This window comes from Eleginops maclovinus, chromosome 20 (assembly GCF_036324505.1).
Source record: "Eleginops maclovinus isolate JMC-PN-2008 ecotype Puerto Natales chromosome 20, JC_Emac_rtc_rv5, whole genome shotgun sequence".
NCBI classification, from domain to species: Eukaryota; Metazoa; Chordata; class Actinopteri; order Perciformes; family Eleginopidae; genus Eleginops; species Eleginops maclovinus.
This window is the reverse complement of record NC_086368.1, coordinates 21,901,860-21,920,433: the sequence shown is the minus strand read 5'-3', so window position 1 is coordinate 21,920,433 and position 18,574 is coordinate 21,901,860. Positions and strand designations below refer to the sequence as shown.

General features: G+C 40.2%; 2 protein-coding genes across 3 annotated transcripts; both read left to right on the top strand.

The window, feature by feature from the left end:
* Nucleotides 1-1,624: 1,624 nt before the first annotated feature.
* Nucleotides 1,625-4,909, top strand: LOC134882226 (major intrinsically disordered Notch2-binding receptor 1-like). The gene is made up of 3 exons (XM_063909836.1): nt 1,625-3,622; nt 4,185-4,403; nt 4,706-4,909. The coding sequence occupies exons 1-3, from the start codon at nt 1,625-1,627 to the stop codon at nt 4,907-4,909; spliced, it is 2,421 nt and encodes an 806-aa protein (XP_063765906.1).
* A 4,055-nt stretch (nt 4,910-8,964) lies between these two features.
* Nucleotides 8,965-16,637, top strand: LOC134882273 (rac GTPase-activating protein 1-like). Of its 2 annotated transcripts, none has more exons than XM_063909897.1 (17): nt 8,965-9,120; nt 9,486-9,582; nt 10,069-10,271; nt 10,485-10,639; nt 10,844-10,913; nt 11,032-11,085; nt 11,266-11,343; nt 11,460-11,574; nt 11,666-11,814; nt 11,925-12,089; nt 12,171-12,266; nt 12,418-12,616; nt 12,751-12,856; nt 13,555-13,687; nt 13,893-14,004; nt 14,145-14,253; nt 15,213-16,637. In XM_063909897.1, exons 2-17 carry the CDS (start codon nt 9,501-9,503, stop codon nt 15,286-15,288), a joined length of 1,902 nt encoding a protein of 633 aa, XP_063765967.1. In that variant the 5' UTR covers nt 8,965-9,120; nt 9,486-9,500; the 3' UTR covers nt 15,289-16,637. The 2 variants fall into 2 exon arrangements, with proteins under 2 accessions (XP_063765967.1, XP_063765968.1); XM_063909898.1 differs by having other exon boundaries at nt 9,483-9,582.
* The last annotated feature ends 1,937 nt before the right edge of the window (nt 16,638-18,574 follow it).

The following is an 18,574-nucleotide window of genomic DNA, read 5'->3' as shown; positions in this document are numbered from 1 at the left end:
TTCCCAGTGATTCCTGAGTACATGGGATGATGGATGTGCTCTTCTGTGAGTTGTCAGATAATTTAGAGATGTCCATCCTGATTGTAGTGGAGTGCTACTACTCGCCGATGAAAGCCTTGCCCTTCTGTTGCTCTTCTTTTGCTCTAATGGAGTTTTAAGTACAAGCCTTTATGGATGATAATGCAGAGTAATGGTGAAAAGTCTATGGGAGGGGGCTGAGGTCTGGCAGACAGTTCTGTGTGTAGGCAGCAATCTAGCAGACAATTTACCTTGGACCGTATGGTTTGCTGTCAGTTTGGAGTGTCAATTAGCAAACATTAATTTTTAATCTGGCTGTTATTGCTAGGCTCAACCTGCACACACAACCAATTATTGTTATGGCACCCTATGAAAATATGCTCCTGGACCTGGGCCACTCTGGAGTGACCTGCCAACAGGGTGCTCTCCCTTCTAGGTATCAAACAAAAATGTGGGTGCACTGTTAACTTTTGCCAGTGTCACCAGTGATCTGTGTTGAGGGGAACCCGTTTGGATGTGTTTTAAGTCCCTTAGGGGACTGCAAAGACTTGTGGGAAGATGACCTGATTTCTAATTTGCGTCTCTCCTGTCTGAGCTGTGGGCTAGTTGTGCTACACACAGAGAAGCCCATGGAAGGAGTGTGAGAGTACGAGCCGTACCGGATCGTTTTGGAATATGGCCTTGCTATTCGCGTAAAACGGGATTTTATTTGTCCTTGTACATGGACGCAGGAGTGACCTTAATTCTCTTTCAATAGAACCAGGTAAGTGGATATACTGCTATGCTCTCCTCTGCTTGGAGCTTAACATTTGGTAATTTGCATTTGCAACACTTTTTTTTTTCACACACATTTTTGCGCGATTTCCAATAAAACATCCTGTCCTTCCTTCATATTTAGAACGATTTAAAACTGCCTGGGATACAGTTACTAAATGCACGTTAAATTCACATATGCTGCATTTTTTCAGTAAAAGACGAGGGTGTCCTTAGGCCGTTACTAGAAATGAGAAGACTAAAAATGTCCAGTGAGGTAAAGATGTGCGCAGTGTGTAGAGTCCTCTGGTCAGATGAGCGGTTATTTTAGGACACAAAAATAAGGTCACTTTCTAATTTCCCTCTTAAAGGGCTTTTTCCCTTCTAACTGAAAAGTCTTCCCTTTTTTTTTTCTACGTTCATATCATCAAATATATGCTGCTGATGTAACGTGACTATTGAAACTATAAGTCATTTAAAAGTACAATTTCAACCTAGTAGAATCGTTTGGTGTATTATTAATACCATTAATTAATTTATATTATAAACATGTATACCAGTGGAGATAATGTAATGAGTCTAATATATATTTGAGATAATAATTAAGCCAATATATAATTTTATTATACTTTTATTTACTTTATTCTTATTAACTTATAAAATATAATACTATACATATTAAATCATTATCTTGTAATTGTACTTTTATTAAATGTGTCTTCTCTCTCTTGTCTTAATGACTTTTTATTTGTTAAGTAAATCATTTTAAATCACCTTAGTTTTGAAGGGTTGCTACACAATTAAGCTTGCTTTGGCTCACTTCTGTCTTTTTTCCCCTCTTAGGTGAGAAGCCATGGCCAACCTGCAGCAGGAATACTCTGGGGTCCTTCTGGGGATCCTGGAGGAACTGGCCAATATGCGCCAATGGCTGACCTTCCAGGATCTTTGTCGCATGGTCAGCACCCGTTTTGACCTGGAAAATCTTGTCGAGCTTCGGAGTTTACTGTTTGCTGCTGCCAGTCAGGACCCCTGTTTCCCAGCTACTCTTTTCAGAGACCGGGTTTCCACCAGAGGCCAGGGGCTATCCCCCATAGGCGTCGCTGCTGACATTGTAACAATATTCAATCTTATTCAGATGACCACTGGGGCTCCTGATGACAGCCAACCAATGAGAGCCCAAATGATCCTCCCCATTGATCATTCCCCCAGCCCCAGCCTTCCTGGAATCCACCAGCTGAATATTTCTGGTCGAGAAAGACCACGTGCCCACTCTGACTCTGGTGGCAGGCCGATCGATCAGCACTTGCTGCTTCCAAGATCTAATTACTCTGCCCACAAGCGAGGAAGTCTTCCCCCTGATCCCATCTCACTTCTGTCCTCCCCTCCAATCAGGACGAGGGCTGTGTCTTTCAGCCTGCCTCATACCACACTTTTGTACCCCAGTGGTCAAATCTACAACGAGGTTATGGATAATATCTACCTGCCTTTGGAGACAGAAAGCGAGTCTAGTGGAGATTCTGCGCCCGTAGAAGTGTTCGAAGACGAACAGGGATCGTCTGTCGACCAGAAGAGAAACATCTTTAGGAAAGACTTCCATAACCAGCCGCCTCTAATACCGCAGGTGACTGTTAACAGTGAGTCTCCCAGTCCCAGCACGGGACAGAAAGGCTTTGACAATCAGAGCTTCGAAACAATCCCAAATCCTTACGCCTCACCAGCAACAGTCCACCAATCGACAGAGCCACGGGTTAAACATGAGAGCCTTGATGACCTACAGGACTCAACTTACTTTGGACCCCGGTCAATCCCAGAGTGGTCCCCCCGGCACCTACAACCTCCCAGGACCCAAAAACTCCTCTGGAGCAACAAGAGTCACAGTCTAGAGGATCGGATAGGCCTGGGGATTATTGGAATGGGAATGGAATCACAAGGGGGGCAACCCCCAAGACGATCAACCCCTGTTATCAGCAATTTAGGAGGGTCCCCAGGAGGTGAGAGTGGGGATAGTGGATTGCCAGGTGGAAGCGATGGAGTTAAGGCTCAGGGAACACAGACAGACCCTCCGGACACCCGACGCCTCCGGAGTTTGGTCCACGCTGATCGTTTCTCTTTCATGACCTCATTAGATGACCCAGAGTTTGGTGAGGATGACATCAGTGCTATCTTTCGCTTCTTAGATGACATAAGCATGTGCGGCTCCACTGGAGTCCTGCACCCCAGTGATGGACCAGGTGCCATTAACCAAGACACCCATGAGGCCAGACGTGGTCGCCTAGGCCAGCTCCAAAGGCTTTTTCACTCCCTTGAAAGCAGCGATGATGGGCTCAAGGCCAGTGTCTGCAAGCTGCTGCTACGTATGAGCCAGATAGAAAGACAACTTGGGACGCTGAATGATGTTAAGGCTGAGATTTCGCAGGTACTTTCTGCACTGCAGCGGCTGGATGAAAAGATCCAGCAGCCTATCAGCAGTGATGGACCAGGCATCGGTGGCCGATGGCTAGAGCCTCTAAGTGGTGTTTCCTCCTTTATGAGCCACCCTATAACTCCTTCTGACTCATCAGATCCTCAGCCTCTGTCTGTCTCTGAGCATCTGTTCCCTGGGATCAGCACGAGTAGCCTGGACTGGAGCCGGTGGAACGCTGCCGGGGAGCTAACCGAAAGCAACAAAGATCAGGCTGATTCAAAAGGGGGGAAAGAAGGGAAGAAGGATCCATCTTCTCGTCGCACCTCCAAAACCCAGCTTCAAGAAAAAGGGGTTTCTGATTCCAAACACCTAAATGTCTCCAACTCTGCAAGAGACTGGACAGTGTCGTTTTCAAAAAGTAAAGATGGTAAAGCTACACATGAGCAGGTAGAGCCTTTTTACTGTGTATATTTTATTCAGTTTTTCATTTTTGAATGATCAGTGTACACGCGTATCAGTTCTTAATAAGTGATCAATTTTGGAAGCAAAATAGAACAATACTTTCACCATATGCAAACCCCTACTATGCAACGACATAATGTGTTAGACCGGTAGCTGTCCCTGTGGTCAGCTGGGCAAACCCATGTGATTGTGTGGTACGCTGACATCAGGCTGCTTTGTGGTGTGTTGGTTTAAACATTTACATTGAGTGAACACTTCAAGTTATTTACGTAGTACTCAATAATTACATGAAGTTTGGAATGAAAAGTGTAGATCTCTGGCTCCCTTGCTCCAACAATGGTCATTAAATATGCATAGAAGTAAAAATTGAGAATCTAAACCATAAAAGTGTATAAATATAGGTTAAAATATATATGTAACAAATGTTGAATAATGATAAAGAGCTGTTTTGTTGGGTTTAAAGAAATATTAAACATTTTTTGAAGGATTAAAATGGTGTAGTGTAAACAGTCTGTATTTTATCTGTGTTTGCAACTTTTTCTTTTAGGCAGATGAATCAGGCAGCACAGCTCACCTACTCTCCAAAAAACCGTCCAACCTGATGGAACAAGTGTTTAATTCGTCCCTGTTCCGCAACAAAGACAGCAGTCTAACAGGAGGACTTGCATCTGGGAAGGTCTTGGAACCCAGACTGTCTGAGGGAAGGGTGAGGCCCGTATGGACTGTGGACGACAGAGAGGCACGGATCTCCTCTTTGGACTTACAGGTAATATTTTTTAACTGTGAAAACACCACATTTGTATAAACAAATTGAATATCTATGTGTGGCTTGACTTATATACTATAAAAATTCAATGTTTAAAATGTTTAAATAGGGTATATTACTGGATTGTTTTTGTACACCTGAACGGTGGGAGTAAAATACAATTCACATCAAACTTCAATCATGCAAAGCAGGATAGAGTATAGAATATTTGTATTACCCGAAAATCTTAGATAACATTAGGATTTCATCTAAATAAGATTATTTCTGCTCCAAAAATCTTTAAATGGCATAATATTCCCCAGACCCAGGAGTCCCTGAACCCCAACAACATGGAGTTCTGGATGGATGACATCTACACTCCCGGCTACGATGCTCTTCTCAGGCGTAAAGAAGCTGACCTCCGCCGGGCAAAGGTCTGCAAGCTGCTTGCACTCATTCTCACTGCAGTGACTATCATTGTCATCATCGTCGTACCCATTTGCACCATGGGGTCGCGAAGATTTTGACAGAAATCTCACACCCTTGCCTGTTCTCCTTTTAGTTGTTTATTTTCAGCAACTTTGTGCTGTACCCAGGGAAGGTGCCCATCTCATTGAGAAAGAGAAAAGGGAGACTGTGTCAGTTGGACCATGGATCTGGATCTGGATCAGTGATCAGTTCACATTCAGTCACCTTTTACACTTCGCTGCATGCAGGAACATTACTTATGACTTCAGAAAAGCTGGAGGATTTGAAGTTAAGCTTTTTTAGAAACCAGACTCCCTCGTGCAGTTACAACTAATTGTAAGTAGTCTCCCTTGCCATGTTCTATCTCTCATTTACCGACATTTATTCCACGATTTTTCGTTACCAATAATTTCAGGTAGCTCGTACTAAAAAGTAATTAAATATGAATGTTTAAAATAATTTCATGATATCTCGGAGATGAAATGGTAAGACTAGTGAGTGATACTGTGCCAATGCAATATTTTTTCTCATTTTGCCATCTCTTTTCTGGAAAACCACAATAACACAACCTTTTGGTTTATTTTACTTCAGTTTAAGATAAAAATGTAATTAGTACATCTTCACTTCATAGATAGTAATAGATTCTGTTGAAACTACTGTTTTACTTTTTTCAGTTTAGATGCTCTTGTCCTTTCCTGAAGCAACACGATATACCGCTTTAACAAGCTTAAATCAATAAAAATATTATTTTTATAGAGTTCGCTCCCATTTTTCAAACTTTAAAATATAAGCTATTTTATCCACTCATGAATGTGTTTGGGCTGGAGTGTTTACCAAGTGTCAGGTTTCAAACCTGGAAGATAAAAGTATTGTTGTTGTTGAAGCAAGAAAGGAAAGAGGGAGCCTCTTCCAGTAAACACTCTCTGAGTGGGATATTCCACTTGTAATTCAATTTATGGGATGTTTGGAGTGCATCTATGCACATTATCCTATCACTATGCTCACTTGGCCAAAGCCTTACCATGTACCTGCAGACTCACTTAGTACCAACAGATTTATCCGGTGTCCTTTCACATATGCTGAGTCCTGCCAGTGGTGTGACAATCCATTTTGTAAAAACATCCTGTTAACTCAAGAGACATTATATTAAAATTGACTTTTGGTGCCAGACTGTAAAGCCTGTGGGGGGTTGACACAAAAACATCCACACTTTAAAAATATAATGAAATTCAATATGTCCTCGATAACAACTACCTTTGTGAGGCTTGTAATTTTCATTTTTATGGCATTGATTGAATCCAAAGATAAGCCTTTAATACAATGTGCATAACAATGCGGTCAATAAAAGAGACGGACTTTACAATATGTCTAATCTATTACAACCCTATCAAAAACAAAATAGTGAAATTCAACATGGAACTATCTCAATACTTTTTAATTGCAGGACAATGTGTTGATTTGCATTACATTTTCGAGGTGTTTATATTTTTGATGTGTCTTCTCCCTCTACATTGTCAGATATGGATGATTATGTTTCTGTTTAGCAATAGGTAAACACTTTTTCCATGTATGCACCAAAGTGGACAGAAACAATGCATATTGTTAGAAAATGCCGTAAATAATTGTTTTCTGTATACAGACCCTTAAAGTTAATTTTGCTTGGTGTGCACAAACATACAGGATGTAAAGAGGGTGTGTTCTGCTTCAACGCATCCTCCTAAGTAGATAGATGTATATCTGCCAAGTGTCCCCCATGAGGCTGTTTGTGGATCCATTACCTTTCCAATGGTGCCAGTGAGGAAGCCTAACCCTGCAGTCAGCACAATCTGCAGGTGCTTCCTCTGAAACTTTAGTGCATTAGAGCCTCCTGACACTTTTTTCACTCCTTGTTAAATTAGATTTTTGTTGTTTTATTCTCCACCTTTTAGAAGGACAGCTGTGAACTCATCATTCAGGTAAACACTCTGTCTTAAGAACAGCTTGTTAATGAAAGAATACATGTGCAGGTACTGCAGTACAAGTTATATGCTGTCTGAATAAACTCAAGAAAGTGGTAACATGCCTTTTACAATATGTTGTCTGATCTGATAAATAAAACATTTGCACTGTGTTCTAAACAAACATAAAAAAAAAAACACATTACATAAAGTAAAAAATTGACTGGCAACATGCTCTGATTTGCAAAATTAATTACTTCCCTTTTTTAGATCTTGGTTGGTAGTGCGTGGTCGATGCCAAATAACAGATGAATGCAGATAGCTTTAAAAGTCAACTCTGTTTAAGAATGGACAGACTGTGATTGATGTAAAAGGAGAATCCTCACAGTTAAATGATCTGTGACTAGAGGAAATGTACACTTAGAGATGAATAATGGAGTAAGACAGAGAGCACATATTGACTGACAGGTCTTATTATCTCAAACTACCTCTAATGGACCTGCAGCATTCAGAACACACAATGTTCTGGGGACAAGTGTGAAGCTAAATCAGGCTGCCGATGCATCATAAAAACACACAAGTAGACACAAATCAGTTATAGTGTTGAGTTGTTCATAAAGTCTGATGTGTTATGGAGACATACATGTAAATGATTTGCATTGATTTAGTGTGTTTGTGTGTGTTACCCTGATTTAATGTTGCACAGTAGAGCTGCTGTTGCACCCAGATATGCCATCCATGGCTGATTAATGATGCCGTTGTGCACATCCCATGTGCCAGGCTCACAAAACAGAATACAGTCACTGGCTGTTTAAAAGGATTTTATGATTTCACACTTCCTTTCACCATACAGAATTTAATATTTGTGATATGCAGTACTGGAAGCAGGACACAGCAGATACTGGACTCACAAACCTTTAGAAAAATTGACATGTTCATGCAAAAAAATTGCTTGTACTTCAATGTTATTTATATTTCTAATGGGGTTACCATGCACTGTTGATAAATTGGAAGCTGATATTTGAAAGAAAGGACGTATTACATTCCAAAAAAACTGCAGAGCTTTTTATAACTTCCGACCCGGGATATTTGACACAGAGTTTGAGCCAAATCATTAAAAGTTTTGTTGTTTTTCTGTACGGTAAATTAAGAAATACATTGGGTCATTATAGGCAACATTGTGCATAATGTATGACCCCCATTATTTCCTATACTCTAATTTATAGAAGATGTTAGGAGTCTTGACGCTTTTATAATTCCATTCACTAATTAATAATGAATTGGACAGTTGAAAGAGAGACTACAATTGGAAACCATATATGTAAACCAAATCAATTTTGAATAACTATTAATAATAAGTTATACATATATTAAATACACTCACAATACTTATTGACTAAAATATTGTATTCATTTAAATGTGTACTGTCCGCCAACTTTGGGTAAATGCAGTGAAAGACTCCTGAGATTATCGGTCATAATAATATTGGCCTATATTTTCATATAAACAGAGGTGGAAGAAGTACTCAGTTCTTGTACTTGAGTAAAAGTAGAACTACCAGAGTGTATTTAATGTACATTTCCTGTAATCAAAATGTTTTTCGAGTAAAATTACATAATTATTAGAATAAAAATGTACTGACCAAACGTACCAAAATACTCATTATGCAGATTTTCCCATTTCAGAATAATATATAAATATTCTGATTATAACTATTGATGAATCAAAGCTGGTAAAGGTGCAGCCCACTTTAGATACGCAGGTTAGATGTTACATTTTACTTTGGTTGTAACTGAAGTCTTATTAAAGTGTTGATTATAATTCACATCAGTAATCCAAATCTGCAAAGTAACTAAAGTATTAAATAAATGTAGTAACAGTACACAATTGACCTCTGAATTGAAGTGGGGTAGAAGTACAAAGTGATACAGTAAGTAAAGCACAAGTTTCTCAAAATTGTGTTTCAGTACAGTTCTTGAGTAAATCATAAGACTAACATTTAGTGAATAATGCTGTACCCCTAAATTCCTCAGTCACACAGGTGATCCTCAGGGAACGCTGCTGCATTTATGGCCATACTGATTCTGATTCTGATACGCCCTGCAGTACCATCTCTAAAACCGTTGGGGGCGATAGAGCTCACCGACATCCTCCATATCAGCTCACGAAGAAGAAAACCGGCGCTGATTTTTGAACTCTTGAAGATGTTAAAACTTTATCAGACAGGTGTGGCTCTGCTGCTGGAGAGGGAATAAACCATCTAAACTCTTTTAACATCGGACGTTTTAACCTTACATGTCAGTCACACTCTCACAGAAACACGATAGCACAGGTAAGTGTTTTGTATTTTGACTAACGTGACGATAGTTAGCTAAGTCAACACACACTTGTTACGTTAAGGTTAGCATCCCGATAGCTTACTTGTCAACGTTTATCCAGCAAAGTGCAGTTTTTAATACAGTGCCGGTAATGTTATGGCGAACACTTTGACAAAAGTAGCCAACAACAAAAACAAGCTAATATGATTTTCTTTAGCACTAGGCTATAGCTAATGTTGGTGTGTGTTTCATTTCTCATGTTTGAATGTTAACCTTCTGAAATGTCAGTAAATGGTTAACACACCAACAAGATAATTAAGTTAGCATTAACTATCATTATCATATAGCTCACCGGTTTCTCTCTACTCTTTCTAAGTAGCAGCAGAGCAACACGATGGAGTCTGTGGTGAACCTGCACAACCAGTTCCAGAGTCTCAGAGCCCAGGTAGAAGGCCTGAATGAGGGCATTGAACCACGTAAGTTTTTTTCCACACTTTGTTTTGGTATTTGCCACCTCTGAAGAATGCTGTCATAGAAAAAGAATGGAGCCTAAGTAGCGAGGCTGGTCTGCTATAGGTTGGTGCTAACATTAGTAGGTTAGCAGTAGCACTGTGTGAAGACCCTCTGCTTTAGTAAATAAAGGCTACTACAGAGAGCTGTGGATACTGATGGTGCAGTGCCTGATGCAAATGGGGGTTGAAATGGGTATTGGGGTGTAGTCATCATTTCCATTTCAATAGTCCGTATAATGCCACTCATTTCCATTTTAAGTAACATAAAAGAACTGTCACTTTACAGCAGAGCCTACTGTCTTTTGTGTTTTTGTGCTCTGCTTTAAGGTAATTTGCATATTTTCCACAGCAAACCAAATTGTTTATAAGACAGTTTCAACACATAACCGCAACAGAGGAAAATAGTATAGGCAGCAATGCAACTATGTCCTATTCTGTTGTCATATTCAGAGTTCCTCCAGATGGCAACAAACTTTGAGGATTGCCGGAAGAAGTGGCAGCGGGCAGGCGACGAGCTGGTTTCCTGTAAGGAGGTGCTGGCTAAAGCAGAGACTGAAAGGGGAGCCCTGGAGGTCAAACTAAAGCATGCCCGCAACCAGGTTGATGTGGAGATCCGCAGGCGGCAGAAAGCTGAGGCAGTTTATGAGAAGCTGGTTTGTGCAACAACAATACTTATGTCTTGTATGTCTATGTGGTTGCTTTTAGGAGGAATGGGAAATTATTAAAGGAAAAATCTATAATCCTTCCTTCAGATAATGCACTACTTGAATATTTAAACGAATGGTTGTTTGTTGGTAATAATGATATTTTTTTTCTGCATTTATCGGTTTCTTTTTCATTTCCTGTTGGGTTTGTGGGTGTAACAGGAACGGCAGCTACAGCTGATCCGGGAGCTGCTGATATCAGAAAACAGTGGTAACAGTGTCCACCTGAGTGAGGAGCAGCGCAGCGCCCTGGCCTTCCTCAGTACCCACTCCCAGGCAGCACAAGCTGCTAAAGCCAACCTCAACTCCAGTCGAAGGTCAGTCCCCCCTTTTCTGGTTCTAAAACATCCAGAGGAGCACCATTATTTTCAGACAGAAAATAATAATGATTTAATGTGTTCATCCAACCACAGTGCCTCATTCTTTCTTGAGCTTTAACTTAAATGAAATGTACTGTACTCTTGGACTATTGGTCAATAAAATGTCTTAAGGTTAGTTGCTGACTTAAATCCATTTTACAGGTTAACTACCATCGACGAATCAGCTTCTTTGCTGACAGACATCAGCTATGACCAAACGGACGACTCTCTGGTAGACGGACACATTTTCTTGATTTGTTGATTTTTAGGATCAGTTGGTAACAAAACAAGTTAGTTAATAGTAAGCTGTTAAAGTACTATTTTTTTTAATCTCACAACTTTGCCTGCAGGACTGGGATTCCTCTGCGATGAAGACTGTGAGACTGAAGAAGCGCCAGAAACGAGTGAGTCATTTCCTTTCTCCCATTTTGAATAACTGCCTCGTGGATGCGTTAACGATGAAGTCATCTTAACATGTTTCCACACCTCAGCACGGCATTTTCTTGCTTTATATGTCTTGTTTTCATCAGCAAATCTATTAAAAAAAAGCATTTTAAAATGTTTATCTACATTTTAATCCACAGCGTTCCTCCAGAAAACTCTGCGAGGTTCCCCCACAGGCAATGAAGAAACCTCGCTCCTCTGGACGCACATCAGATAGGGTACTGCTGACCTCTGCAGCTGAATGTTACACATAACACTAACAAAAACGGCAGATTGGTTGGACAGAGCATTAAAAATGTTTTATTTGTTTTTGTTTTCTATTTTCAAAATTCAGATGAATGAGTCTATAGTGGCCAAAACCACTATCACTGTGCCGGTAAATGGTGGTGCCGTAGAAACGGTCTCTACCATTGAAACTGTGCCTTACTGGACACGCAGCAGGAAGAGCGGTAAGAATATTTTAGATCTTCTTTTTATTGTCTTTATGGGACCTTTACGACACATTTTGGAGACTTTACTTACATGAGATGTCGCCTGCAGTTGCACCAGCTTGGGGTGACACGACCACTACCGACCAATCTGAGACTGCCAGTGAGGCTCCCAGCACACCAGTCACAGACTACACAGCCAAGCTCCGAACCCCCAGAGCTAACAGAGGAGGAAAGAAGCACCAGTTCCTCGCAAAAACAGTAAGACTATATACTCATTGCGTCTGCATTAACAGCACAAGTTTCTAAACGTGGTTTAAGTTTAACTATTTGAGTTGTATACTAAACTTTATCACTTTTCCCTCACCAAGGTGATCAAGTCGGAGTTCTGTGTACCATGTGGGAGAAGAACAAAGTTTGGGAAGATGTACCTGCGCTGCCAGGATTGTCGGGTTGTGACCCATCCAGAGTGTCGCGACAGTTGCCCCCTGCCCTGTTGCCCCACAGCGGTCAGCACTCCCCTCAAGAACACAGAGGTACATTTAAGGCATGTTGCAATATTTTTCCCTATTTTCTATAACATTATTTTAATGTAAATGTATGTACTCTGTGTGCAGTCCACCCTGGCTGACTTCGCTCCAGCCAGCTCCCCGAAGATCCCAGCTTTGGTTATCTACTGCATTAAGGAGATAGAACACAGAGGCCTACACGAGGTGAGATATTAAAAGTCCTTGTTATGCTCTGATCCTTTTTCCCTTGTGCGATTACAATTTCTCTCTTAATTAGTTATCTCATTCAGCAGTACGGTATCACAGGAAGCCGGATAATGAGAGCTTGTTTCTTTTATCTCTTCCTTTGCCCCAGGTTGGCCTCTACAGACTCTCTGGCCAAGAGCGCCAGGTGAAAGAGCTGAAGGAGAAGCTGATTAGAGGAAAGACTCTGCCTCCACTTCACAAAGTGGAGGACATTAATGTCATCACAGGTGTCCTCAAAGACTTCCTCAGAAACCTCCCTGAGCCACTGCTCACCTTCCACCTCAACAAAGTCTTCATGGAAGCAGCCGGTGAGTTTCCTTGTAGAAAGAGGACTGCTGTATGCACACTGCTCTTTATTGGTCTGAATATCTACACAATTGTATTCCTTTTTAGTTCCTTTTTTAATATTAATACTAAATGACTGGTGGTGTTGATTTTGTAGAAATCCAGGATGATGGCAACAGTCTCGCCATGCTGTATCAGGCCATCAGTGAGCTGCCACAACCCAACCGAGACACTCTGGCCTGCCTGATGATCCATCTGCAGAAGTAATTCACATTACATTTTAGAAATGCTAAACTGGGATGGGATGGTAAAGGGATGCAAAGTTTGTTTATATAGGCGCATTGCAAGGCTCTCAACGTCGGCGCACAAGATGCACAAAAAAACAGCAGAAAAACAAGGCAATATAATCAATAAGAACAGAGGATGTGTCATGCGATCAGGGTGGATATGCCAGTGTGAGGAGATATGTTTTGAGACGTTATTTGAAAATGGAGAAAGAGTCAATATTCTGGATGTCCAGTGGGAGGGAGTTCCAAAGGTAGGGTGAAGGCTCTGGACCCCATGGGGAATTTCCCTTTGCAGGATTTTCTTTGTGGTTTAAAAATCCTGTCCAGTGAAAAAAAGGCCCTATTTTATTATTTATGCGGAGGGATCTTATGATTTCTTTATTCTATTTTTTTTACTAAAAGGATGTTCCAAAAACAATGTGTCCTTTTTGCGGTGCAATAAAAAATACATGTTCTTTAACTAAATGTAAGGTAAAGTCATTTCAGTGATTCCAAGAGGTTAAAGCACATGTTGATTAACTGTGTACTATCAAATTACAATTTTGTCAAAGATAATCATTACATTGAATTCTCCTATTGTCTCATCAAAGTCCTACGTAGCCTGTAACCTCTGCAGTACAGTCATCTTTCATTTCAGTTAGGACTGACATTTCCCTTCCCCCGGTTTCCCCAAGGGTCTCCGAGTGTACGGATACCAAGATGGATGTGAACAACCTGGCCAGGGTGTTCGGCCCGACTCTTGTGGGTCATGCTGTTCCCGAACCAGACCCAATGACCATCCTGCATGACACAAGCAGACAACCAAGGGTAAAGTGAATGAGAGTAAAGAAGAGCTGCTCTGACTCCATTACAATCAGAGACCAGTGTTTATAGAGCAGCACAATGTTGAAGCATATGGATGTGTGGTTGCTTCTGTTTACTTCAAGATCTGTGTTTTTATTGAGTCATTTTACTTGATGTTATTTAGAATGTTTGTGAATAAACTTACTGGATTTACTTGATGTCTTTCTAGGTTGTGGAGCGCTTGTTCTCTGTTCCAGCAGACTACTGGGGCCAGTTTGCTTATCCTGAATATACAGACATCGACAGTTCTCACCAAACTGGAACTCCAGACCACCACAAAGGTAAATCACTGAAAAAGTAAAAGTGGATAAAAATAATGAATCGCTTTCTATTTAATTTCCACGTTTTAAAAGGTACACATGATATGACATTAAAGAGTATAAAACTTTATGATAACCAATGATGTTTAATGTTCCTGCAGTCAGCATATTGGGACCATTGACCACTCCAGAGCACCAGATGATGACCAAAACCCCGTCCTCCAGCTCGCTGTCCAAGCGCATGAAGCAGACCCTCTCCAGCACCACCATGTAAGCTCACTCAGTCTCTCACACACTCAGGTCTGCCTTATTCAAATGTCACCTAGCCTGCTCTAAGCAAACCTATAGCCAATTACATATTATCATCTAGCTGCCTTTTTCTGAAGTGAGAAAGTACAAGTTGGTAACTCATTTGTTAACCTTGGAAAACTTGCACTCTGATGTGAGGATGATAAAAACTATCAGCATTAATATGACCTTGTAAATGTGATGCTGAAATGATTAGAACATTTTGAATCACACTATTACCTTTTTTATCATTTCTCACCTCTCCCATACAAGTCATTAACAGTTTTTTATTTTATTTCCAAAGAGACCTATGAACCCAAATTATATTTCCTTGTGCATTACATAGTCTTTTTCACACTACACCTCTTTTACACAGGATAGTTTGATCTATTCAAAAAGCAGTATCTAAATAAGAATATGAGTGAAGGCTGATTTCCATTTGGCTACTTCAGTTTCAGGTTCTCGGTTACTTGGTTACCTTTGCTGGTTCTCTAGGACATTACATTGAACTGAGCTATCGTTAATGCTATTAGCAACACCTGTGCTTTTCCTGCTATGACAGGTCAACAGACATAACTGAAAACACCTGTGTTGGTACCAAAAGTCCAGGGCCATCCACTTAAATAATTGCATTTGATAGTATTATGTAATAATGGTAGTATTTCAATATAAAAGTGTTTAAGACAAAATGATGAATGGCCATTGAGCAATCTACTAGGGTTTAAGGGAAAAATAATCGTGTTATCCAACTTTTGCAGGTTTGAGCATTTTGTCATAAGAACAGATCCAGATACCTTTTAAGCTTCTAGCCAAGCTCGTATGCCATTATTAACCGTCGGATTAAGCTTCAGTTTATTTACATTGGACCTGAAAACATTTGTCTTCAAATTTGAGATGGTTAAAATGACTTTAACTAAGCTTGAAAACCCCCTATATTTTAGATTTGGGAGCAAAAGCAAAGCGCCAGCTGCCTCTAACCGCCAGTGCAACTTCTTCGACTCTCCACAACTGAAGTAATGGTGAAAGGTGGGGGAAAAAAAGAAATCACCCATATCGTGCATCTGGGATACCTACTGCAATAACGGAATATAGCCTATGTTCACATAATCATGTGGTAAAACTACTGTGTAATTTTTAGCATGTAAGAGTTTTTTTAAGACTTTCTAACCAGACAAGTTTGTTTTTATATCTTTGATTACTGATTAACCAAAACTGTGTTGACATCTGTATGATTGTACAAGGTTTGAAGGCTTTGACCAAGCAACCGTTATCAACAATTCACGGATCATATCTTTTGCTTTGTGTCTAACTCTTGGATTTGGTTTTCAAAGCTATGCATTCACTTGTGTTCGGCCATCTTTGAACCTGTGGTTGTAACCGCAGTGACGGGGGTGCTCGAGCACACGTGAATCGAACAGTGGCATTGGACAAAGAGGAAAGGAATGTTATTATTGGCCAGTGTCTCTTTATGTATCGTCATTCTCCTGGACCTGATATCCTTTTTTTTGTTTTCTTGATTTTAACATTTTGTTTTATATTTATGTTGATTGTGTCCTATGACGTAAACCAATCATGGCAATTTATATACTCAACTGCAATCTCGACACTGATGCAGAATGGGAGTATTGTTGCATTTTGCAGTCTGTAACAATCCGAGTAAATGTGTTTCTACCTGGAAATATGCGCCACAAGAGGCTGCTATTGCACCACTATGATAAGCAAGCCCTAACCAATGAACTACTGTATATTATGCACAAAAAGTCACTGACACTCGTTACAATCAGCAGATAATTGGGAAAAACTGTGCAATATTATTCCTGTGACGTAGAAGAGTTGAGTCAACATTTGTTTTCTCACAATACAGATCTGAGATTACATCTGTGTGGTCATCACAAACTTAAATCTAGAGCTTCTTTAATTTATCAACTTCAAAACTAATTTGCATGCACAATTTGTATTTTAATCATTGTAGTTTTGCAGGAAGTGACACTTACTCTTTAGTTTCCTAGCATGCTGTTCTCTCTTTCACCTTCTTAGAAGCTCCAGATTTGAGCCTGATGATGACATTATTCAGTATAGTTATTTAGAAAGGGAAATATTTCTGTTGACTATACCAGATATAATCATGTTTTGCCTTCAAATTAAGACGTGTGCCTTGTTTGCAGCTGTAAGACTCCAGTAATACTACATGTTTTATACACTCGTATACTTTGATTCCATTATACGGTGTCTCTAGTGTAATGTTGCTTAACTAATTCAGTAACTTTCACCAAAGATTTTGTGCAATGAATGTTAAATATATCTTAGGTCAAATAAAATCACACAAATGTTCACAGCTGAGCTCAAAATAAAACATCAAAAGACTGGTCCTTTTGTCTTGGCGTGTTTTCTTTATGCATGTGCTTCAAGGAACTCTGCTTCAATGAGGCCCATAAAGCATGTGATGCATACATGTAGGCTTTGTTTTGCAATTCAATGTCGAAAAAAACACCTGAATATGGATTTGTGTTAACCTATTAACTGAGTATGCAGTTAATGCCTAAAGCATGCAGCCTTAAACCTATATGTTTACACTGATTTTCCTGGTGGAACTGTAACAATGGCTTTTGTTATTTTAAAATCATCACTGAAGAAGCAAAAGAGCAGCTTCAGTTATTCCAAAGCCAATGTGGCGCCGGATGATAATTCAATTTGGCTCATTGTTCCAATAGTCATTACAGCCATTTCCATAATCTATTGGGCTGAGTGGGCAGGCGATGAGGGCCAACATTATTATGAATTAAAGCAGGGATCATTTATACATCTTATAGTTATTCCATTAACACTTACTGTGGAGAGTGCTAAACCAGACTGAACCCATTGACATACATTTTGTATGGCCTCGTTCAATACAGTGCTTCAACAACACACAAGTCCCTTTGAGATCTGAGCCCAGCTGTTGGGGGAGAAACGAAAATATGGTGTGCAGAGTTCATCCAAATTCTCTCTCCCTTTCTCTCTTTGCACACGTACACAAAGAGCCATGAACAACTGCAGAGAAGACCCTCAGATTTTCTTTTTGAATTTCAAATCAGCATTAATAGTTCATTAGCCTGAAATAAGGTCTCCTGTGTGTCGATCTGTCCTGTCATTGGGGGATTGTGTGTTTATTTATGCTGTACGGTGCAGCATACGCTCGGCGGTTACAGACATCAAACAGCTGGCTGTGTACAGTGTGTCTCTGTAGCTCCATATCCCAGCATGTCCCAGTGTGCAGTGATAGAGCTCCATTCTGCTGTGGGACCAACGAGGGCCAAATGAGTAACTAGTCCAATTAAGAGCTCTTAAATAAATTAAAATGTAAGCTGGTAAACACACAACAACAACAGCACTATTTAATTCCATTATTTATGGAGTGACCTGTAGGCAGTGATGCCAAAAGGAACCAGAAACAGAACTATTGCCATCTCTGCAAGCCAAATACAATCCTTACATTATTCAATTCATAAGGTTTAGTGTAGTTATTGACTGATTGAAAATACAGTATGTGTCAAGCCCTTGCTAGCATGTAGTGGGCGTCTGCAGCACCGCCTGCTCGAGGTCAATAATGTCGGCACCTCAGACATGTCAACTCAATAACTGCCAGTCAAAATCCACCCGTCTGATCAATACTTCTGTCAGTAAAAAAGCTATGTTAACCGGTAGAATAATATTTCTTTCATGTCTTGTATAGAACTTTTGCTGTATATGTATTTTGCTACATGAAACACAGTTTTTTACATATTCACTCGCTGGGGTTATTTCAATGTTCCTGCTGTGCCGAAGCTGTTCACTATTATTATGTTAGAGATCATCGGATTTGCTTTTGAAATCACATCCAAATAGGCAGCGGGAATGAGGAGTACATAAGATTTATATAGCAAACTGTTGTACTGCAAATGTATAAACATGAAGAATAATATACGGCTTCCTTAGCAGGCTAAGCATGTGCTTGAAAAGTGCTCCTCCAGATTTGTTTCTGACACTGTTTTGGATGAATTATGTGCCAGATTGTGTGATCAATATGCTTTCCATTTGGTGAATAAAACATACAACACTGAAATACCACGTTGCGTTCTGCAATAGGCCTATGGTAGCCCTTAAAAACAAGACAAGAGTCGTTGTGCAATCTACACCCACCTAAAGCCAGTGAGTTTTTTAACTGCAAATAATTGCACGGCTAGTTGGCTTTCAATGCTCCTACTCTCTCGCTCTATCTCTTTTTCCCCTCTATATTTTCCCCCCCTTTCCACCCCTCCTTTGAATCGAACTGCCGCCTTAGCCG